Raw genomic sequence first — 26,013 nt, 5'->3', positions numbered from 1 at the left:
ATGAGACCTAGGTTCAAAATAACCAGAATTATCCTCTAACGAAAGAGGACTGACTCATCCTCTATTACAAACAACAATATATTCAATTACAGCTACTAAGAATATGATCAGGCAATTCAAACAGTAACAGGTCCAATCACCGATTACATACTCAGGACATCTATCAGACAATTATAACTGGTGGGAAATTGATCAGTGCCTTCCTGGTCATTTGAGGCCAATTTCTCTTGACAAACTTAAACATTTCTCTGTTTTGAATAAGCTCTCTCTCTCCCAGCTGAGGACGATCAAACCAAAGAAAAAGGAGGAAACACAAAGAGACAATTATCTCTGAACTGGGCTGCTCTGGGGAGGAAGAGGGGGGAGGAAGAGGAGGGAGGAGGACAGAAAGACAGGGCCTAAAGAAGAGTCCTTTCCACTCCGCTGAGCTCTCCCTCTTCTGTATGAGCGAGAGACACCCATGGGAGTGAGAAAGTGACAGAGAGAGAGAGAGGGAGAGAGTGAGAGAGGGAGAGAGTGAGAGAGAGCAAGAGAGAGAGAGAGAGAGAGAGAGAGAGAGAGGGAGAGGGAGAGGGAGAGAGAGAAAGGTGTGCGGTGCTCGTCCACCACTGTGCTTAACAGTAACTGACACTAATAAGCAAACCGCTGTGAATGTTGACTAAGTGTCCAATCATTACTGACCAAGCCTCTGCTGCTGTGCCTGTCTGTGTGTGTGTGTGTGTGTGTGCATACTACCCCATACAGCGTGCATGAATTTTTGAACGTAAGGTTACCTGTCTAAGAGTGACGAATGCTTTTGTATATTTTTGTGCACCCTGACAGAGAGAGAGAGAGAGAGAGAGAGAGAGAGAGCTCCAAGTGCAGAGAAGGTAAATGTCATGTGGCCTATTTTGTTTGAGCAGTTACTATTTACTAGAGTTACACTTAGCTAGATGCATGTTCAGTTAGAGAGTAGGAAATAAAACACACACACACACACACACACACACACACACACACACACACACACACACACACACAATCAGATCATAGACTTATTCTTCACCATTCTACAGATGAATTTTGGTCAGAGTTGGTTTTTGCAGTGTAATACAAAATTCCAGACTTTTCATCACCCTAAAATCCTGAAGGGGGGGGGTTGTTGGAAGCGGAGGTCACGTGACTGCTGGATTAGAGATCACAGGAGCACACTCCCGGGAAGCAGGCCCAGGTGTGCTAATTGGGCAGCTGGCACAGGTGCATTAAGTGTCCTGAGTTGTGTCCTGTTTGCACTTCAGGTGAGGAGGTTCCCTTTGTTCTTTATTCCCAAGCGCGTTGAAGACGAACCCACCTAACTGCACCGTGCACTGACTGAAATGCCTAAAGAGAATAAATACTGTCAAAGGGAACCTGCTCATTGCTTATCAATGACGTGTCCCACACTCACCCAACCGGGCTGCCATACGTTCAGCTTTTTTGCTTACCGTATTTCCCCAATTAATCGCCCGGCCGCAAATAGCCGCCTGGTTCTTTTAAACGCCTGGGGTCTGCACCCATTTTGCGTATTAAACGCCCACCCGAATAACCGCCGGGGCGATTATTTCCATTATATTGAGTGAGTGATCTGTCTGGAGAAAGATGACCTCACTGTTTGATCATGTAAGACAATTTGATAACTACATAATTTGCCTCTGTCAAACAAACATTACAGCACTGTGGCCATTTGAAAACATTTAATAATGTCAGCCAGTTGTTGAAATGCTGTTGTCGGTTAACTTATCATAATATTAACTAATGGTGGCATGATAACATACTCTGCGTATTTTCTTCCCTTTCATTCCAATATTCTCATGCATACACACTGAACACACAGCCTGGCCTGCAGTGGCTGTTAACCACTATATGGCCCCAGACACGCCTGACAGAGATCTGCTCTCTCCTGAGTGCTCTCTTCAAGTGTTAAGATGATTTTAGGCTGTCTTTGCTATTAGTTACTGGATGTCATAAAATTGTCCCAAGTTTGGCTCAGTATTATTTTCTACATCTGAGCAATACTGTGAAGGTGAGATCAATTATGCCTTTCTCAAGGAAATGAGAATAATGGATGCCTTTATGCCACTGTGACTTGATCACTGCATTACCCTGCTCACATCTGAGCTGATTTGCAGTGGCCCACAGCTTCAATTACTCCAAAAAGGCAGCCACTCACTTGTCAGTGAAGCACAAACACAGATTACACTGATGCTGATGACTGTGAACAAACCGTGAGTTACATCTTATCATGCCCTCTCTGCTTTTCCCCCTAAGCTCTGGAGCAGCCTTCCCCTACGTACTGGATAGTTTCATTCCATTAATAATTTTAAATACCTTCTGAAAGCTCATTTTATTATCCTCTCTTTTTTATATTTGTTTAGGTTCTCTTATTTTTATCTTTGTGTTATTCTCTTGCTTTTATTTGCCTGCTTTAGTTCTTTAGGTCTAATTTTCTCTACGAGACACAGTATATCTGTTGCTTTAATTTTCTTCAAATACCTTTAGTTGATTCTCTGGTATGTCCTATAATTCCACTGTATGGTCTTTTATCCCTTGTAAAGCACTTGTAAGGTGCCATATTAAAAAGACTGATTGATTGGCTTGTTGGTTGATGTCAGCAAACAAATACAAAATAGACACACAGACACACAGAGGAAGTGTGCAGACAAATCCACACAAGGGGAAGACTGTCAGTCTATGATTGAAGTATTTCCTCTCTGGGAGGATGGGAGTCTCTTTCTGCCCCAGCCCCATGTCAGCACTCTCTCCTGAGACTAAAAGCTGCTGAACTCCCTTCTTCTCTCCACCCCACAACAGCCACACCCATGGAGAGAAAAGGGAGAGAGAGAGAGAGAGCAAAAAGACACAGAGAGATAGAGACAGAGAAATCTCCCCGATTCCTGGAGAGCTTCTTGTCCAGTCAGCCGAGCCATTGTGTCCCAGAGGAGCTGGTCGGTTAGGGTCTGGGCTCTGGGTGGCTCCTGGGACCAGCAGAGTGTCTACAAGTGGCAAGGCCCTGAGAGATGGACAGCTTTTAACTCAGTATCTGTCAGCACTAACTCTACACTGAATCTACTGGTTGGCTCTGGAGCACAGCAAGCCTCAAGGCAATAAAATAACAGACAAATCTTGTGTCTGGATCTTCCATCATACGTCCTGTCACTGCTTATGGATTACCCTTCATCTCCAAAAGGTAACTTTTCAACAAACCTGGCATTATTTACTAGTCGAAACATAAAATGCTTTGTTAATGAGTTGGAAGACATGCATTTCAATACAGACTGCTTTGCCAAAAAACAAACAAAAAAAAGATTTAATTCAAAAGAAGTGGATTTGAGTTTTTGGCTTTCACTTTTTGAATTTTGAACTTTTTGAAGCCTAACAGACCCGACCATCCAGCAAGGTATTCTCTCTCAAAAGGACCATGTAAACCTTTGATTCAAAGGTTCATCGGGGAGATATCACTAAAAGTCGAGTCAAGTACACATGTAGGCATTGACACAACCAGGTGAGACTGTTCAGTGTTTTACATAATCAGTGCAATCAAAGAAAAAACAAGGAAAAAGAGAAAAAGTGAACTGATAGAAAGCAGACAGATGGGTGTAAAGAATGGAGAGAGGAGCTCCTGTATAGGGATCAGCTTGTGGTGACTGATTGTGAGCTCCTTTTAAGAAAAGTAGGATTACTCATTTAGTCTATAAGTTGCCAGTGCAGCGCACTCGCTGCTGTCATAACAAGCCCAAGTGTTAGCATAATTGTGGGTTTGCAGCATTGATGGATGAGTCTAGGAGAGGAGGAGGATATCGAGGAAGAGGAGGAGCAGAAGAGGCCCGATCCATTTATGTGTCATAAAGGGGGTAAAAAATCAATGTGAAGAGAGGAGAATAATACAGCCTAATTAATGAGTGTTTGTTGGACTGGAAGTTACTTCATAGGAGGAAACAACTAATTGTGGATGATTTGGGGGTAAATGCCACCACAGGGAGGGCAAACTGTTTAGCAAAGACAAGGGATTTATGAGCATGACCAGAGGGCAGTAGCTATCAGAGGATCCATAATTGTGAATCCACCTGTGCACTGACTGAAGGTTCAATTACCATGCAAGTACAGCCTGGCACCAGGCCCTGATTCACTTTCACTGGTCCTAACCATTCAGGAGTCAATCTGCAATTCAGAGTCTCCATTAATGGTGGTTTCACAGAATACAATTCTGCTGGGGCCTTTCAGTATCCATTGCTAGCTTGAACTCTACAATGGACATTACTTCCAAATCATCAAATCAACAGTACCAAAAAGTCAAGTCGCGTTTGTAAATAATATAGAAGTTATATGCATATTTGAGACATGGCTCATTGCAAGCACGTCTCAAAGGGCTTGACGGATCATATATGTAACATACCACATTACATTATGTACACTATGGAGCCTGGAAAGTGCAATGAGAGGAAAAAAATATTTTCAGGTCATGTTATAGTTAAGCCATGACCTATAACGCGTTCCCTCAGTTTAATTAACTCTGTCCCACATTTTAGTAAATTTGTGGCTGCTTTACCATGTACCTGGGATGCTGGTATCCTGGAAGAGGATATCCAGTTACTGAGAAGGAGGCGTGACCCAAGAGGTTCTCGTGGACAAACGTTGCAGCTGCAGTTTTCTTCTGGCAAAAGGGCAGGGTACTTCAGACTTATCTTATGGCTACAAATTAACTAAATTGAAAGAGCAAGTTACTTAAATTGAAGGAATGATTTATATCTTGTGGCCACAAATGAACTAAAACATCGCCTTGAAATAATTTTTTCCTTCTATCATGAGAGGAGTCACAAGCTGTGTTTGTGTTGGAACTACATTAGCTAACTGATAGAACACATCCCAAGCCTATATCCACTCAAAAATGCATTAAAAAATAGCACAGGTGCATTTTAGATAACTCAAAAAAAAAAAAAAAAAAAAAAAAAGACCAACAGTAAAAAGGGCTGCCAAAGGCTCAAACATCTAACTTGCATCCAGCATCCACCACATAACGTAAGTTGAAATATATTCAACTGGAAAGCTGCTTATTGGCATATAAATCTTGAAAGGAATTAAAAAAGGGTGTTGCTCAGTACTTCAAATATAGAACTTTGTTTAGTTTTGTTTTTAAATGCATCAATGGATTAGTTTATTTTTGTTAATTTGGATCAATCAGAGCAATGCTTGTACTAACACATTAGTCTGTTGGAGGTCTGCTGTCCAGTACCACACACATCAGTATGTGTGCCACAACTATGTTAGGCTGTTAGCAGTCGTCCTGTAGCAGTGGTGTGTCAGTATGTACTTTACCACAATCTGTTGTCATTCTGATGGGTTATGTACAGTCACTGAGATCTGAAATAACCCTGGGATTTTTGTTGTTTTAGTCTGAAAATCTTTGAAATGGTGAAGGAGAGGAGATGTTCAGTCCCATGGGTCACGCTGGCTGAGCTTTTGCCTTCTGTCACAGTCTGCTGTACACTGGAGGGGCCAGAGCCCAGGAGGAACATGGCATATCCGCAAAGCCACACAAACACACACACAGACACTAAGGCTAGGCGATAAATCAAATTTCATTTTCAATTACAATTTTGGCCCCCGATGATTATAAAAACAAGATAATTGAGATGAAGCCATTATTGTGCTACATTCTGTTTCACAATGATGTTCTTGTTTTGGTCTGTGTTGTAAATCCAGCACACCCCCTGCCTTTGCAGGGGTGTGCTTTCACCACTCCCTAAAAGCCCAAATTCACTCTCATCCAGGCTGTGGGATGTTTATATTTAAAGCTCAAGAAAATCCATTGTTAAAAAGACAATTAAAAAAAGTTCAATACATGCATTATGTTTCCAAAGTAAATTACTAATGGTGTTAAATAATCTCGATCTCAATATTGACCAAAATAATCGTGATTATGATTTTTGCTGTAATCGAGCAGGCCAATACACACCCACCCACCCACACACCCACACCGACACACACACACCCACACACACATACTCTAATGAGCATAACATTACAGACAACAGACACTACAGAAAACAGTTCTCCTTACAGATCAACAAAAAGATTTCCCATTTCTTTTGAGTGTGCTGTGTGTGTGTATGGCTTTGGTGATGAATTGTTAAGGCCAATTAAATGCAGGAGTAAGAGAAGGGAGGCAAATGGATTCAGATTCTGGATGATGTCTTTATGGAGCTCTGCTATTCCACACGGCTTAATTAATCATGGCAAAGCTCGGTGTGTGTGTGGTGTGTGTGTGTGTGTGTGTGTGTGTGTGTGTGTGTGTGTGTGTCTGTGTGTGTGTGTGTTTGTGTGTGAAAAGAGATTGAAAGTTGGTATTTGCTTCCCTTTGCCTTTGTGTCTTTGTGTGGGTATGTATGTGCACAGCATTTTGGAGTTAAAGCTACAATGTGTGCGTCTGTGAGTGCGTGTGTGATAAATGCACAGGGAGGCCAGAGGCCATTGATCTGATATGGGCCTTCCTCTCCCAGCCGGCTCATCTTCACTAGAGCTGCCAGGCAATTTAGTAGCTTTCTATAAAGGCAGAGCAAGATCAGCAGGAAGAGGGGAAGAGGAGGAAGAGGAGGAAGAGGAGAAGGAAGGGAGGAGCAAAGAGGATGAAGAGGAGAGGAGGAGGTAGTAGAGAAGGAAGAAGAGGAGAAAAAGAAAGAGGGAGGAGCAAAAAGCATATGACAGAGGAGAGGGTGGAAAAAAGTAATAACAATAAAGATAAAAAAAAAACAACAACTAAAAATTTTTGCCGTGTGCGAAGGTTCTCTGTCCTCAGCACTATGTACACTTCCTGATGGTCAAAAAATACAGTGAGAGATGCATGTGTGCATCTGCCCAAGTATATGTCAGTATCTTCCTATCCATACATAAAATCAACAAAAAACTTTCCCCCACACTAATGCATATTTTCTTGTACCACTGGCTTCATTCAGTCCCCGATGAAGAAAGCTTTACTCACAAGCCTCCATGGTAAACTTGAATTCCAAAAATGCTAGCTATCTCTAATCCAATTGGAAAAAAAAAAATCTGGCCTGTAATTTTATAGTTTTATAACAGCAAAATCCTAACAAAAGTTTTTGGCTAGTGTTTTTGGAATACGAGTTCACTATGAAGGCATGCGAGTAAAGATTTCTTTGTCAGGGACTGAAGGGAACAAACGGTGAATACTTGATAAAAAAAAAACATAAATGTGTTTTACTGGGGGAAAAAAAAATCCAAGAAAAGCAGTACCCCTTTTACCACCATCACATCAGCTCAATCCCTACAAGTGCTGACCAAACCTCTAAGATTACACCAAGAATTTACCTGCAGTGTACTTAGATGGAAAACCAAGAGTGAGTGTCATTGTGTAGCTGTAACTTACTGTAACTGTAATTGGCTGCACGGATGAACCTACATCCATGGTCTCCTCGGTCTACTCCAAGGAGTTAGACACAAAAGCAAAGTTTTAGACCTCAATCTGGTCAGCATGCATTTTCACAGTAGACATAAGCTGTTTCTAAGGAGATGACTGGGGATGTCCCAATCAATTGGCCAATAAAGCTGCCTTGCCTTGCCAATTGATCATAATTGGCTGATAGATGTTTGGTAATTGGTGATCAGCCGTTCACCGTTAAAGCTACCTGGTCATAATAGTTATGTTTTTGTGCCACAGGGCATAATACTATTTCCATTGTTTAATAGGAAACAATTCTATCCATCTGTTAGGACTCCACAACATTGACCTTCTTGATTTTAATTTCTGTTTCATGGCATATCCATTTTACTGGGGTGTCAAAGTAAAGAGAGACAGGAGCAAACTGAACGACCATCCAACTAGGAATTGCAAGCATGAAAATTGGGTGTCATTTCAGATCACTGGTTTTTCTGATTTCAATTCAAGTAGTATCAGCTCATGCAAAAATGGCAGAAAACAAATTGCTTTTTGTGGTTTATGACAGTTCTCAAACTACTTCAGTGTGGTTGAGAGGGCTGTGGCCAATTTTGTCCCCCTATGAAAAGTTAGTGAATCAGAATTATTCTGAACTGACAGACACATGTCCATGATTTGCAATTAACATAACACCATGGCCCATTCCCTAACATACAGAAAGTGGAGAGCTGAAGCAGTGGAGAAAGCAGAGCAAATTAAGTTGTAAAAAGAGAGGGGAACTAAAAAGAGGAAAAACTGACAAAAACCTAAAGCTGAAACTGAAACAAAAGTTTCGGAGGAAGATGCCAGAAAAGGCATACTATTCCACAGAATCTCCTCTGGAGTGGCCACTGTAAAGAAGAATGAGGTCTGGTCTGCAATAATGGAGTCACTAAATTTTGCATCTCTTGAGGTGGCTCAAGTTACCAAAAAAAGAGGTTTGTTATTAAGGTTGATGCCAAAAGGAGAATAATGTACCAAATAAAATAAAATAAAATAAAATAAAAAAGAAGGAAATATGTAGGTAAAGAAGGAAACAGGGGCCACCTGATCTGTCAGTCCAGAATGAAAGGCTTGTAGCAATTATCTGGAAAACTTCCAAGGAAAGAGACACCCAGCAAGGACTTTCACCTGGTGGTAAATAACATATATAGCCTGCATACCTGTTACCAAACCGAATAGAAAATCTGTGGAACTGACCAATAATGATAAGCCTATTTTCACTGGAATTTAAAAAAAGTAAACCAAACTAAATAAGGCAATTAATTGGTGTCACATTCCTATATGAAAATCGAAACATAGTTTATTGGTAGTTAAGAGTAAGGAAAGAAGGCGCAACACCAAAACATATATATTAAATGGTTTTTAATGCTCTCTCTGCCCTCTAAATAGGCTTTTATGTTTATATCCATAGTTCTATCTTGAACTCTACTAGGTGGACTGTCATGAAGTTTGGTGAGCACATTCATGCTGCCCAGAGGATGAACCCTGTCAGTTTGGGTGACTTCATGTCCCTTCCCTCTAGTGCCACCATCAGGCTTATACACTATATATCAACATCTGTTGGGCGGACTACTATGAAATTTAGGGAGCGTATTTATGGTACCCAGAGGATGAACTCTTGTCAATTTTGGTGACCTTCTGACTTTTGCTCTAGCATCACCCTTTGGGCAAAAATGTCAAATTTGATATTTCAAAATCTGTTTGGAAGATATTAAAGAAATCTAGTGAGCACATTCATGATGCCCAGAGTACGCACCCTGTTTATTTTGGTGACTCCATAACTGTGTATATATTAGAAAATCTAATTAATGACTGATGATATTTGGTGAATGCATTCATACTCCCCAAAGGCAACCGTAGATGACCCTATTGATTTTGGTGATGCTATGACCTTTCCTGTAGTGCCACCTTCGGGCCAAAATGTCAAATTTGATATCTTAAAATCTATGGGGCAGATTTCCATGAAATTTGATGAGCGCATTATGCTACCAACAGCAAACAGTTTGTCAGCTTTGGTGGCCTCATGAACTTTGCTCTGGTGGCACCCTCTGGCCAAACATTTGACTTGATTTATTTTTTAATGTAGTAGACGGACTGCTGTTCAACATGTTCAGTAGATTCATACTTCCAAAAATGAATGACCTTACTGGTTTTGGCGAGCCCATGTCCCAGTTGATTACTGGATGGAATTAAAACACTAACATTACATTTCCTAACCATATTCACAATCAAGACTCCTAACACCTTATTATTCATCTGGTCAATGTAAGTAATCTTATAACAGTTCCTCCAGCACCATCCTTAACTAAAAGTACATACTCCCATTTCCCACAACTTGCATTCCCCCTTCATACACCACACTACCGGGGCACCATCGGCAAAACATCCACTTGCTTTTTACTGACTTAGACTTTTTTGTGAGTTTTTATATATATATATATATATATATGTATGTATTTTTTTTTTTTTTTTTTTTTTTTTTTGGAGCAAGGCCTTTTTGTAGCAATGTTAAACAAACACTGATATGTTAAACAAAATATTTTTGGCCCTTCATGGCATGAGTGGACACTATTTGTGTGAGCACATGGACACAGGCCAAGTGCAGCACAGTTGCTCCTAGTAGGCAAAGTGTCTGCGCTACACTTGACAGCTTCTGTTTTTTTTACAGGTTCCATTTCTTGAGGGTATTGTTGGAGAGTTAACTTCATCCACACTCACTCTCTCTCTCTCACACACACACACACACACACACACACACACACACAAACACATAGCCTACGACAACAGCACTGACTAATGAGACATGGTCAGACTGTTAAATAATGCAAATGGTTTCCCTCATTTAGCCTTTACTAACTACTGATTAAGGTGGGAGGAGAAAGACAGAGAGCAGAGGTGAAGAATGGAAACAGAGAGGATATGGGGAAAAGAAATAAACAAATGATGAGAGAGAAAGAGAAAGCTATGTTAGAGGAGGAAAAAAGAAACATGGAGGGATGAAAAAGATATGGAAAAAGAATAAACAACAGTAAAGATAAAGAGTAAGAGAGAATATAAAGAATAAAAGTGTGTTGTTCCCCTTTAATGAGCTGTATGATGGATGGGCTGCTGGCTCTCGCTGGTCCATGAGAGGCTGGGGGCCCTGGCCTCCCTAAAGCCCCCATAACGAGAAGGGATGGGATGCTGCTACCACAGGCACACGCACGCGCACGCACGCACACACGCACGCACACACACACACACACACACACACACCTTCACTCTCACAGTCACACACAGGCCTGCCTTACATATTCCACATATGTGGAGATGATAATTTGTCATTTAAATGTTACTGTTTTTTCAGATAACTCTGGGTATTATCTGGTATCTCTATCCAATGTAACTGCTTCGGTCACAAGCCACTGGGAGCTGGGTTTGTAACAGGAATGAGAAGCTGTTTTGGTTGATTTTGAAATAAGTCTGCAACAAGAGTCTGGAACAGGATATATCTGAGGGATTTTTTTTTTTTTTTCTGAAAAGGACTCGATCCTGAAGTGGCTCAATACTCTCACTTCCATCCGAGAGGCAGACGTGAAGTCTACATCATTTTTTAAATATAGCTGCATCTCTGCAACCTTTGATCTGTGGTTTTGATTCTATTACCAGTATTACTATTTTGTGGTCACTTATTATTATACTCTCCCTTCACTTACTACATCATCCAGGAGCCCTTATTAAGCCATTTATCCCCTAAAAAGGAGAATTACATTTAGTTTACATTTCCCGCAATCATTTTCAAAGCCTCAATATGCAATGTGTGCAACACCCCAGCTGATACAAAACAGTTCAGAAACTGTTTTGTAACTATTCCCTATCGCCAGACTACAGTGAGCCTCGAGGTAACATGGACCATGTTCACAATAAATAATTTGTTGGTGTGAAATTTACAGTAGCTCAAAATGCTGTCTCAGCTAATAGACGCCCCAAATGAGAAGACACAGATGTGACGAACTGTAAAGGAAATGTTTTTGAGGGTTTCCTGCCAGATTTCCATTTCTTCACTTGGGCTGCAGGTGAATGACAGTGGTCATAGCATAACACAGCACACACATTGATTTACTCAACTAAGGAATGATGAAACAATGATAGGACAGAAAAAACTTGACAATACTGAACTGACATTTAATTCTCACTGTGATACATGATCTAACTTGGGTAATTTTCAACTCTGCAGGAGTTCTCATTCTGTACCAAAATGAAAGGCAGAAAATTCTGAAGGTAATCAAATTAGCCCAAATATGTCCTACTACATTGTATGCAGACATCACCAGGGATAATGTGGAGGAGAGGGCAATCTAGATGACTGGCACAACCTTAAAATAAGACCAGACTTCAAATGCTCCACAGCTGCTCAGTCATTTTACTCATTGGAACGCTCTCATCTAACATCATTTTTATTTCTGAATTTAAAATCAACTGCATTGGATACCATTTAAATTTCATCAGTACTGTTGATGGTACAAGTTTGATTATAACAAATAATTAGTTTTTTGTTTCTTGGACTCCTGGCAGTTGGTGAAAAAGCTTAAGTTTAAGAAGAGTTTTAATGCAATTTTCTCATACAGAATCCCCATCTGGCCAGTTGGTGACAAATTTCTGCACAAGGCAGGTGTAAAACAGAGACTGAGATTGTCTTTGTTAGTTTTATTATAAGCCTTTGTAAAGGGGTCAGTGCAGTGTCCTAGCAATCTGACTAGCTGACTGACAGACAGACAACAAACACCAAGTGTTCGGTGCAAAACAGGTCATACAAAGGTCATACAGATGGTGAGGCTTATTCAGACAGTAACCAGACAGTTCCTGTTCTTAACCAACATTAGATATGAAAACTAGACAGGAACTGAGGCTTAGATATAGCGCCTCTGCTGTGTTCTTAAGGTGTAAGTGTACAAAGTCAAAGGAGTACAGTGGATTTTTCATTCTATCTCCCCTCTTTTGATCATACTTGACCAACTAAAACAGGAAAATTTCACAACACAGTATATACATCATGTGAAAACATCAGTAGTGTTAATTAAACTAAGATTCAAAAGTGGAATTCCTATGACAACTGCTATAGACCCCGATGTCTGAATGGCTGCCATGAAGGTCTGCATTCCAGCACTGAGCCATTACACTGTCATCAAGGACCACAGATGAAACTTACCACAGACCTACACCCTAGGAGAAAGCAGCAAAAGTATGTTTTTCAAAACATGGCAGAGAAAACAATATGGCAGGCCTGCACACACACACACACACAAAAGAGAGTAACTTTTCAGTAACTGATGGGTGCAATTAACAAAAATCAAGGCTTTCCCTATCATTAAATGCATTTTTTAAGTTGAATGAACAGGAAAACACATACACACACACACACACACACACACACACATATTGTGTTATATACATATATATATTTGTGTACACAATACTTCAGCTTTTGTCCCGTGATTGCTGTGTTTCACCAAGGGCAGGGCTCAGCCCCTCTTAAACACACACGCACACGTGCGTGGGCACACACACACAGACACACACACACACACACACACACACAGACACACACACACACACACACACACACACACACACACACACACACACACACACAGAAGCAGTGTGCAAACAAGAGGAGCTCAAATCTGACATGATGTAAATGCTGCACAAGAGCATACGACTGTAATTGTCCTGGCAATATAAAACAAGCAAGAGACTGACAAAGCCCATTTAGATAATTCTATCAGACTCCTCTTTGCTTGCCCAATCTCAATACATTCATTAAAAATGGACTTTAAATACAACCTTTTAATTCAGAATCAGCTTCAGGAGCACACAGCTCTAACCACCAGCCCAATCCCCCTCCCCATGTTAAAGCTTTGTTTTGTGTTAACTTGGCTTCAGAGGATGTCAGGGAGCGGAAACAGATGGGGCAGGGGAGCAAGGGTTGCGACATGAGATGGAGGCTGTAAGTCGGCTTTTCTCACATCCCTTTCCATCACTCCTCCAAAACCCCCTTCCCTCTGTGATAGCTACATGCATGTGAAGACCCAATCACTGCTGGGCCCCTGAGCACCCGTCTCTGTTAGGCATTAATGCGTGAATATAATTAGACAGCAACTGAGTGGGACCACATAGTGCATTCAGCAGAATGTACGCCAGGCCTGGCCAAGCAGAAATGGCTGGGAGTGAGACGGAGAGAGGAGAGAGAAAGAGATACAATATGTTAAAAAAAAATGTTTTAGTGTGAGGCTGATGTAAGCTCGAGAAAGTGTTTAGGGGAATTGCTGGGCAACCTCGGTCCTACATTACACACAGCTGTCAAAACGTAGATTATTTATCCATTTAAGAAGTTAAAAGGTAGTCTAACCCAAGTGAGAATAGCAATACCAAGCACAACAGGACAGTTAGTAGCATACTGCATCTTTACTAAGGATGCAATATTTGAGCGGCAGATTCAGAACTGCACATATCCTGAATGGCCTAAATTTTTGTTACATCTTGAAATCAAACCAATTCAAAATCTTGGAGGTTATCTTGACATATCAGCTGGGTCCAGGACTATGTCAAAAAGATGTGGGAAAATCCAGCTTTAACATCAACCTCCATATGCAAGTCCAACCTTTTACCATTAACCTGACTGGGTGACATCAAACCAGGTAGTAGCTATCTTAATACAGCTTTGAAACTGTGGTGCACCGCTAATGGAAAGATGAAAACAAGTGCCAAAACTGGCACTAAAGAAATGGCCAAAAGTAATTTTCATATTATGTTGCAATGCAAGGTAAATAAAACCATACAAGACAAAAGTGCCATCTGAATCAGTTAGCAAGAAACCTTGACAGAGAGCCAGGCTTGTGTCTTGAGGTCACTGCTGAACTAGAGTGATCGAGATAGAAACCTTGGCTTTGGCCTTAATGACAACCAGACGCCTTGATGTAGCCACTCGGTGGCTTACAGAAGACTACCTGTAGTGCTCAGTTCCCTGTGGCTGACAGTAGCAGACTGTGGTTATGCTGGCACCAAGTGGGAATTTGTCGTCCTGAATGAATGAAGCATGGTTATGCTGAATAAACAGGGTGTGTAACACAAAATACTATCCTTGTTTAAAAAAAAAAAAAAAAAAAAAAAGTCTTAAAAAGTTAAGACTCTCCACAAAATTCTGTTTTGTATACTGGGAAAACCTGTTTTTTTTTCTTTTCTTTTTTTTTTTTTATTTTGAGTGATGTAGGCCCAGCTGAAGCCCAGTCTTGTTTCTGACTGATCACTGTAAAGTCAGAACCAACAGGTGAATATTATTCTGTATTATTGTACTTCCCCTCCAGCAAAGTCAGGCACGGCAACTCAGCACTTTAGAAAAGCACTGAGTCAGGTCTGCCTGCAGACACACAGACACACACACTCACACACACAAACACATCTCCTTAATAGGATGCTAACTGGTTGTTAATAATGAGACCTAATAGCTTCAGCGGTCCCTCTTCTGCTCCACATGGAGGTCCAACTCCATCTGACAGAGTGGAGGAGGAAGAAAAATAATCTTGAGATACAGCTGCATGGTAGCAATGCGTTGGGGTTCACATGAGGAAAAGAGAGGTTTGGAGCATGTAGAATTACAGTTATGCAGTTGGACAGAGCAATTTTGTTGCAGGTCACAGATGAAATTTTACATCTTGTCTTAAAAGGTTCGTTGGTTTAACAACACCTCTTGTGCTTGTGAAAGATAGTGCCAAAAAGTACAACACTGGAAGTCTTTCATCTTGCTTGGTATGAAAGCACTTTTCTAAGTTAATTAATTTTAACAAAAGTTACACCAAGGTCCAGTTTGAAACAGTTGCTAAGCTCATTGAGAAACTTCTCTTCTCACAGCTCTCTGCTTAGTGCATATAATCCCTTGGACGTCTTTCGGTTTAAGGTCAGCTCAATTAGAGATGGAATCACTCTTTCTTCAGCCAACCTCACTACATTCACACCCCATTATAGCCACTGAACATACAGTAGCTGCTTTCTGTCATACTTTGAGCCCCTCTCACTTCTACAGCTAATAGCACATGAACTGGCCAATAAACCAACCGCCTGTCAGCTTGATCCACTTCCTGCAAAGGTGTTCAAAGAAATGGTCCGATACTACTGCTGACAAAGAAAGCTGATTTTAGATATTGCTGTGCCTCATATCAATTTTAAGTTGCTGCTGTTGCATGCTGTGCCCCTTTGCTATCAATGAAATTTTCACTTACCACCACAAGGTCTGCGCTTGATCTGCACTTGCCCAAAATTTAGGCCCTCTATATAACTGGGTTTTCTTCTGTGTGTATTTTTTTTGGCAATTACTTATTTTTTTTGCCAATTATTTATCAGTGTATAAAAGACTTTTGCAGCTACATTTCTAGCCCCATGCCTTCCCACACACCCCCTCAGGTATTGTTTGTGTGTGTGTGTGTGTGTGTGTGTGTGTGTGAGAGAGAGAGAGAGAATTCTAAAAGTACCAATTTCACTCTGATTTGGACAAGGCAAAAAAGGTGAGAAAGCAGCCTAAAACTACTGCTTCAAAAAGAGATACAGTACAAGGGAGGAAAAATTTACTTTGAACCAAAGTTATTTGATAGATTAATTTTCCCAATGATGCCCTTATTCTGAGAGGAAACCAGTTATCAGCTAATTGGTAAGCAGACAAGCTCTATTTGCTAATTGTATGCACAAGCCTGTGTGTGCGTGTGTGTGCATGTGACACAGAGCCAACAGCTTTTAACAGCTGATAGCTAAGGTCTACATTATGAGCCTACAATTTGTATGCAGTGTTTCAACACTACTGCCAAATAGCTATCCAAATTTGCAAACCTGCAAATGCAAATGCAAACCTAAATTAATTTTTTATTACTCTGTAATAGAAAGTAGAATAGCTAGATATATTTTACTGTTTTGGTTACTGCCTGGTTCAATTCTGCTTCCCTGGCCAGGTTTTATATCGACCATTATAAAAGAATCAGAGCAGAGGAAAACCCCCTTTAACCACTTACTCACCTACCCAGTGTAATGTGGTTCATTTATTGCTTTCACTAACCCCCCAAAAGCCCTTCTATGAGCCAGGAAAAACCCTGATTACATTAAGAAAGGCATAAAGCAATGAAATTGAAGTTGTGTCTATATCCACCACAAGTGAAACACAAAAAAATCCAAGATGGGAGAAAAAGTTAGAAGGAAGAGAGCGAGAGAGAAGGATGAATAAAAGATGCTGCATGGTGGAGCAGAGGAGGGGGTTTTAGTGTATGTTAATGTATTATCAGTTAACGTACATGTTCCCGGCCTGTCAGCTCTCTCTGTCAGGAGAACAAGATTCTTGATGAAATATGCATGACAGGTAACCCCCCACCCCTCCACACACACACACACACACACACACACACACACACACACACACACACAAAGGATCAACCGATATTGAATTTTTGGACCAATACTGCTTATTAGTAAATCAGGACACCAATAACAGACACTTTGGGCGATATTCATTAGCAGTAAATATGAAAACTGCACCATCAAAACTCTTAGAAAGGCCAGCACAAACTTTGCTTGGAATTAACAAATGTATATGTTAATATTAGCATAATAGTTAAAAATAAATAAATAAATAAATAAATTACAGGAAAATTACTTTTATCAGATTTGTTTTTTTGTTAAATAATGAATAATGAATTCAGTTAAACTGAAAGGAAAACTCTTACCCTTCTGTCCTTAAGGCAAGCAAAGCACAGGCAACACACTATAACTTTTCTGTCTTTACGTGAAACTTTCACAAATTCAGTGAAAAAGGAAATGAAAACCATATTACTGGAAACTCTGCCCAGCTGGGACTGATAATTGGTCAATCCCTAAAACACACACAAACATTCACACCCCTAGTGTTTAGAGAGAGCCAGTTTCAAACATCCACCCTGCTGAAGTGTCCTTGAGCAAGACAGTGAGAGCCAGCTGGAAGAGCTGCTCTGTAGCTGACTCTGACCTCTGACCTTCCTGTTGGGGAACAGAGGCATTTCCCTACAGGGAGCAACAGAGAAGTGCAGTATCATTATAAATATTTGGACGTCTACACTCAAGATTCAGCCCACTAAATTAGACACTGATGGTGCAGACAGATGTGTGTGTGCGTGTGTATGTGTGTGTGTGTGTGTGTGTTGACAGAGTTGGAAGGTGAAGGACATGTAGTCAGGTGTGAATGAAGCTGCGAAGCCAGAAAGGATCTCTATGGGATAAAGCTGTTAACACCTGTCCACAGACAGATTGTTGCTAGCTGTGCACACACGCGCTCGCACACAAACACACACACACACACACACACACACACACACACACACACACACACAGTCTCCTCTTTCACTGTCACTCTCACATACATCTTTCTCTCTCTGACACACACATTGTCTGATAAAACAGCGTCTCTCTAGCACACATTCTGTCTGTGACACACACACACACACACACACACACACACACACACAGCCTCTTTTTCACACACACAGCAGTATGTGGCAGACCAGCTGGCTCCAGCAGCTCCTATCGGCCTGCAAACTATAAACCATGAAGGCTAGTCACTGAATCTGGTCGACTCCTCCGATGAAATACTCAGCTCTAAAATGTGAGGAAGCTGAGCTGACATTGGAACAAATTGCTTTGCCCCACTCTACTAAAAGTTCTCCGGCAAAGTGCCTGCTACGTCTCAAGCATTTTCATTTGCTGTCCTTGTATATGGAAGAGGACATTTTCATCTCTCCCACTCCTGAGGTAGAACGATGGGAACTGACAATCCTGAGATCATTTAAACATGATTTTAAACCAATGAGAACACTGACCTGGAATCGAGCACAAAAATGCTTAAAACATCATCTGATGGTCCATTTTTGCCAATGGGGAAAAAAGGAAGACAAAATAAATTATGCATATAACACAATTTTAAATAGTTTCTTTTGGAAAAATAGAAATACACACTCTTTCAAAAAAAAAAAAAAAAAAAAAAAAAAAATCAGCCATGGTCTTACAAAATGATCGGCAGCACAAAATCACAAACAAAGGTACTTTTTAAAAGGTAAAGGGATGGCAGGATAAGACACACTATTATTCATATCCATATAAACAACATCAACTTCAAACACCACTCTCCATCCATCAGAGGCATGCAGAGCTGTTTCAGGCTCTTCACTCTTCACACCTGGGCTTGAAAATACGGCTCAGACATGGGTTTGGACTACATAAATAACTTACTTCTTCTGGGCCATGTCATCACTGCTTAAAGGGATACGACCGGCTACTGGAGACTTGGATTATACAACATGACAAGTGTGAGCTTTTCAAATTGAAAAATGTATCATATGCTATACCCTCACCTTCTCAGGGATGTATTGTATAACAATTTCAATCACTAAAATTCCAGCTCTCACATTTCCTGATATACTACTAGGTGCAAATTTTAGACTGAACACTATATAAACAGGTGGCCTGTTTTTTTTTTTTTGTTTTGTTTTTTTTGTTTTTTACCTGTATTTATCTGCCAATGCCTCTAATTATACCTGCATCAAAATTGAACTAATAACAAACCTATTGTTATAGGTTAATAAAACACATGTGACTATAAACTATGTACTCAAGACATTTTAATACTTCCTAAAAGGGTTTAATTTTTGAGAATCCTATACAATTGTAAATACTTTTTACAAGGTTTTGTATGTGTGCTGCTGTTTTTTATACCACTGACTGAATGAGTGAGAAAGACATAAAGCAGAAGTTACAAGTGTGTGTGTGTTTGTTTATGTCTGACATGCCACAGTGCAAAGTGATTTATCATAAAGTTAGAATGAGGATATTGAGTAGCTGAGCTTTCCATCATCCAGCCTAACAGCTGCTGAGAAGGCACACAGATGAGTGATCAATTTGATTAGCTTGTCAATTCGCAAAATTTAATGTGGCAAAACTATGAAAATTTTTAACTACAGCACTCAGAAAATTATTAACATACAGAAATCTTAAGTTAAGTAGCTGATAAGTGACCACTTCATACCAAAGAACAATGAGCAGACGAGAGAGGTATTAAGACTGAATACTTGTGACTTCAGCTACCTCAAAATGGAGCACTTACTCCCTGCTGTTTTGGAAACACCTCACTCTTATGGTAATAACTTCCTGTGCAGAGAAGATTTCCTACTGATATCCATACACAAGATACGACAGACATGTCACATAAAACTAGAACAACCAGGGCTGTGCTTCCCAGACCCTGTCCCTTGGAACCCACTGCAGCCTCCATGAAGAGGCTGCAAGAGGCTATGTTCGGGGAAGAAAAAAAAAAAAAAAAAAAAACAGTCAGTAAATCAGTTAGGTCCTGTTCAGACCTGGTGTTCTGTTTTCAGATGCATCCAGATTGTGTCTAGATTAAGCTGAGACAGGTTGCAGTTCACACCTGGCATTACTATGCATCTTGAGTGCCAACTCGTGTTTGGATACCGCGTCTGCACCCTATGTGCATACACTTACCACATCACTTCTGTTCTGTTCCTGTGCCCATGTGCAAAATCAAAACAATACAAGACGGCTTCCGCCACAGAACGTTTCACGCGCTCTTACTTCATTTTTTTGGACTTTTTAGATTTTGCACTTTATATACCACTATGTACCAAACCAAATTCCCTAAGTACCTCCCAACAAGGTCATTACTAATTCATGCTATCAGATGTGGTGTCACATCACTCTGCGTGGCTACGCACTCGCATTTTTTTTCCGAAAATATTTAAATTAAAATTACAACTCATTTTACATTACAGTGATGTGATGTGTATACGTAATAACTGTTGTAATTAAACAAAATTAGGTCAAACTTTTTTGGTTTTAAGTTAAGGACTTGAGCCAGTTGGGGTGCAACTGCCTTTCAGCAAGGCTCTTATGAACCACCACAGTTTGGGATCACTAGACTAGGCGGTCCTTCATTGTGGCCCGGAACAAATATGTGTTCACATACATGTAGATACTTGTATAGAAAGGCCCAACCAGGGACTGGGGTCGCAAACTAGCCTCGGCTATAAACCCCTTACACAGTGCAACGGTTTCATGTTTTTATAACTTGATACATTGGTTTTTGTATTGTCCCTGTTAAATAAACATACATACATACATACATAAAAAATAAATAAATAAATAAATAAAACTACAAAACATATGTGGACAAACACGTCTCAGGCCACCAACGAATGTGGCTTGAAGGATTAGATTGTGCACTTGTGATCAAATCGCCAAGGACAGCTGTTAATGCCAGGTCTTAAGAGCCCTTTAGTGACAGAGGGAATATAGACCTGTTAGTATGGTACTGTGTCTTAATTTGACAACGTTGTGGTAAAAAATTGGTATAATGAAGAAAGCAGTGGTTGATAGTAGTTGGCGCTGTGTGTTGTGGTAGTTTTATCAGAGCTGGACTTCAGTAATGCACAACCTGCAACAAATTATCGTCACAACATGCGGGTGAGGAGTGAGGACACGCTTTATCTATGAAAAAGCAGAAAAACATGAACACACCCCAAGGAGGGTAATTTCCATACATGCCCGTACACATGTATGCACACACACACACACACACACACCAACAGTGTTGGGAGTGGAGGGGATCAGTTCCAGAGTGTGCTTCAGAGCAGCAGTTTTAAAGCATTCAAAGGGAGGATTTACAGCATCTTCTTCAGCCTGGAACAGAAATAACATGGCTACTATCAGAGTACAAGCCCCTGACACTTTACTCTCCACTGGAAACAAATCTGCTAATACTGACACCCCTGCTCTCTCAAACACAGACAAATCAAACATCATACATGTCCATATAAGACATCATAAAAATACACACATCGCACCACATGCAACTATTCCATTTTTTTCATTAGAGGATTTTTACTCACTGCACATTAGTAACTCAGTCTTTTATATTTGTTTCAGTCTTTGACAATATGTTATTAATGCAGCTAACACTTTAATGAGCTACACAGACTCTGTTCTAGAAACAGTCAACATTATTATCCATACTTTTTTTATCCAGACCATATGAAAGAGCTTCACAGTATGCACAATTGGAAGCACTTTTCAACAAGCACTCTTTTTTTTGCATGTATGGAACACAGGATGTGCTGCTTCTAGAAATCAAAGCCCCATTTCTTTCATCTTGGTCTTACCATTCTCATACGTCCCCTTTGAGTGTAGAATTAATTCCTACTGAACTCACATTCAAATTGAAAACACTGAGCAACCCAGTGGGAATGCTGCAATTGTTGAAAACCTCGCTGTTTTAAAAAGCTCTGACTGATTCAGTGCTATTTCTTATTCTGACTGGTGTCAATATGGGTTTTCTTTCGAAAAATCCGACTGCTGATTCCTATTGTTTATTCTGGCTGGCCTGACAGGTTGAACAAGCTTGTAGTGCTGCTGTAGTTAGCCAAGTCACACCATTATTACTTCAGTCTTTTTTTTTTTTTTTTTTTGAAGGTTTGCTTGTGGGCTCATCACTCTCAGATCTGCTGTTTCAGCCATTTTCATCAATCTGGAGAAAAGTCAGAGGCAGGATTGAGTATTGACAACGAGTAATACTAACAATTCAGTGTTTGTCAGCACTGTCAATAATTCTGAGTACCTGCCCCAGGCCTAATAATTTTGCATAATTATTTTATTTTCAAAGTTGAGTGATTGGATATTAATAGCATATGAGGGCAAATTAATTATTATCTTCAGGAGTGAGTGGTTTAACCATTTCTGTGATGTGTGGGTTTGTTAATCCCAAAGTCATAGCTACTGCCACCCAGCTTAACCCCTTAACATTCTGTCTCCTGTGTTATTGTGGATCTGAGGCTGTAGTGGGCTTAGTTAAAGATATCATATGCAACTGGACAATGTAAGAAATACATATGCCATGCTATGTTGGCAAGGGGGCTAAACATTGCTCCAAAGTCAGGCTAAATGTTGGTGAAGGGAAAACTGGCATGGCCATTTTCTAAGGAGTTTCTTGACCTCTCACCTCCAGATATCTGAATGAAAATGAGTTCTATGGGCACACATAGGTCTCCTCTTTGCAGGCATGCCCACCATATGCTAATCCCAGTTTGGGGCAAAAACTAGGCAACTGTTTGCTTGTTTTTATGTGGCCTACTTTAAAATGGTGTGTTTCTGCATACTGGGGCCTAAACCCCCTGTGATGATGTTTGCCCTTATAGTAGCCATTTCACTGTAGTGAGACCATTTTTGAAACTTGACCTGATCATTGTATAAAATGACCCATTGTGACCTCTAGGATAATCACAACCTCATGAAACTTTACAACCACAAACTAGAGAGCAAAGCCATTCAGAGGACGTATGGTTTTCTAGGTATACTGACAATAAGGGTGGTCGTGTGGCCAAAAATGATTACATTTGCACAAAATCTGTGTAACAAATGGTATCAATTCAAAAATTGCAGCAATAACTTATGACATATAACTGATTATGGGAATGGCTATTGTATGCTTCAATCAAAATGCTCTACCCCTTGTGCAGATCATAAATAAAAAATTAGTATTAGTATTAGTATTAGAATTAGGTGCCTAACCAAAACACAATTTTATTACAGATTTATGACTATACTGTACACACAGTGCCGAGCTGCATCTTAAATTAATCTTCAGGTTGCCAGCTTTTGGATGATGTACAATTCAGACAATCCTATAAGAGGTTAATTCTCCAGTCCAGTCTAGTTTTTGCCTAGTTTGTCAACACGAAGACTCATCCCATCAGAAACCAGATGGTATATGTGATGAATATCCAGATCCACCTTTAAAAGAAATAACCCTGAGCAAAGGAGCAACTAGACCTGGCATGACTGTGTGTGTGTGTGTGTTACTGTGTGTGTAAAGGGCAGTGTCCTATGATGCGTAGTGGTTTTAATGAGATTTAAAGGTTTTCCCAACAAAGAGAGAGAGGCACACACAGATATAGATCTACTAAGAGAGCAGGGCATAAATGCACACATACGCATGCATATGCACACACACACACACACACACACACACACACACACACACACACACACACACACACACACACACACACACACACACACACACACACACACAAAGACATTCAGAAACACTACAGTTCATATCATTAAGGCAGGCTGCTGGTCAGAGGAATGTATTCTCTAAGGGTCCAAAATCAAAATGAGAGATTCAATAATAGGTTTATATTCAAAATGCTGCAATCCAGTGTCAAAATCCATCGTTACCCCAAGACTCACGCAAAATAGCCCACAATATGCTCAGAAATTGAGCAATGGATGGATGGACAGACAGACAGACAGACAGAGCCCAATCCATAGTCCCTTTCCTCATCTTTGCTCATGAAACACAGCCAAATACTGGACCTGTTTCTAGAGGGGACACCAAGGTGTAACAATGTTTTTCTTAATATTAATTCATGAAAAAATAAACACAGATTACTAACAAGGACAGGACTGACTGGAACAGAACAATTGTGACTGCAACAAAAACAACAAAGGCAAGACAATATGGAGCTCAGTCTCTTCATAGGTATAGCTCCACAGTATCAGTATCAACACATCTCACCACCAGGGCTTAGTTGCCTCTTATCCTCCATTGACATGGACATGTGTATGCAGCACATGCTTATTTTTTCTGGCATGCTTTTTTAGATTCTGTAAGGAGTCTCTGTGTGTTGTTACTAGGTCAACATATTGTTTTTTGTTTTTTTGTTTTTTGGCCTGGTCATCATTTTTGCAAGTGAGGCCAACCAAGATTACTTAGTGTCCCAAACTGAATCAATCCATCCATGAGTAACATCCTGTTTCTGAAATATGCATGTGCAAAAATCGATGTCGAGTTTGAGGCCACTGTATCTGGCAAGCTAGATAGACAATTAAGTAAGTTACTACACTGATAATAATAGTAAGCTGTAAAGGTGTGCAGGGATGTATTCATTTACACTGAAACCCAAAAATCTTAATAGCAAAAAAAGCTGGACTCATCACCGTTAGATGTTTTATCACTCTGGCAATAAACATCATAGACCATCCGGGGCTGTATGCCCTTTTTGCTGACATCATCTCACAAAATTTCTTGGAATTGAAGTCCTCAAAATTCAATTAGTTACCTCGCACTGTTACTTGAGGCTACCCACATGCTTAAAAATGCTTAGTGCAGCTTTAAGAACCTTTGTGCGGTTGATCAGTCAGTGTAGGAAAACCACCTGTCTTTACAACTGAGCAGGATAATGCAGATGCAATGAAAATGACTACGAAGACTGCATGTGTGTGTGTGTGTGTGAGTGTGTGTGTACTGGGGACTTACTACTTGTATGTCTCTGAGCGGACGTACTCAAAGACATGGGAGACACCAAGCTGGAACTGGTCGGCGATGGGAGTCACCCAGGGATTATTCTCTGCTTTAAAGACCTGCTTTGGGCCAGTCAGATCGAGGTTACCTAGGGAGAGACAGACAGGCAGCGAGAGAGGGACTTTAACTGATTTAAACTGAATTACTAAATGATGACATACAGGCAATAACCCAAGCTGACAGAAATGTGAGATGAAATTGAGACAGTTTCAGCTAAGATGCACCTTCATAATCAAAGTGACAGCACCATGTGATCATGGATCTTATCCCTATAGTATTTCTGTATTCAGTAGCTCCCTAAAATGATAGTGACATACAGGCCACCACTTCCCAGTGGGGCAAGCATTCTGTGAGAAACACTAATGCATCTACCAATTCATCTAGTTAAATAAATATGGTTTTGAGTTTTTTTTGCAATGGATGGGCCAGGTGTGTGTTCCAAAAGTGTAGTATAAGCTACCTGGTAGGGCTGGGCGATATGGCAAAAAATATTATCACGATAATTTTCCCCATATTGATCGATATCGATATTTATCACGATATATAATTCAATAATGATGCCAGTTTGAAGTATCCTGTATCCTGATAATGTCTGTCACCTGAAGAAACCAAAAGATGTACTAGTTGAACTTAGGATATAGTTTATTAACATAAAATTATATAGTACAGTGTAAAGAACAACACTGTAAACATGCAAACAAAAAACCCAAAACAAAAAAGTAAACAAACAGGTCATAAATAAGGCCCTGAGACATTTAAATACTCAACTGTAAAATAAAATAAAAGTGAATAAAAATAATTTTGTACAGTGGACTGGTTTTAAATCTCAAAATGTTGGAGGTAGAAATCTGAATAAAAGCTTGAGTGCAAAATCTACACATTCACCAGTCTTTATACTATTTTTGAGCTGGTGCACATCAGACGACCTATTTTTTAGGCCGGCTTTGTCTGTGCGTTGTCACTTTTCAAGTAGCCAAACCACTTCCAAATTATTGACATTGTGTGTCCTTTTTTATCCACAATTTCTTCCGTTTTTGATGATAACACGAGTTCTCCTTCATCACCGCTTTGCTGCTCACTTTCACTCATTTTCCCCTCTTTTCGTTCCGTCCACAGCACGCTCTTTTGCCCTCCTCACCTCGACACA

The 26,013-nt window shown here is 40.2% G+C and overlaps 1 protein-coding gene across 4 annotated transcripts in view; it reads right to left on the bottom strand.

Annotated features, from left to right (window-relative positions):
• rsu1 (Ras suppressor protein 1) overlaps positions 1-26,013 on the bottom strand; it is a 49,674-nt gene that overhangs the window by 3,609 nt on the left and 20,052 nt on the right. For all 4 annotated transcript variants that reach the window (XR_003930191.1, XM_030079745.1, XM_030079747.1 and 1 more), the window contains exon 8: positions 24,822-24,954. Coding sequence is in view for 3 of the 4 variants with exons in the window: in XM_030079745.1 (XP_029935605.1) it covers positions 24,822-24,954 (133 nt within the window). In the remaining variant the exon portion in view is untranslated. The remainder of the gene's footprint in view (positions 1-24,821; positions 24,955-26,013) is intronic.

This window comes from Myripristis murdjan, chromosome 20, assembly GCF_902150065.1.
Source record: "Myripristis murdjan chromosome 20, fMyrMur1.1, whole genome shotgun sequence".
NCBI classification, from domain to species: domain Eukaryota; kingdom Metazoa; phylum Chordata; class Actinopteri; order Holocentriformes; family Holocentridae; genus Myripristis; species Myripristis murdjan.
This window is presented reverse-complemented; position numbering and strand designations above follow the sequence as displayed.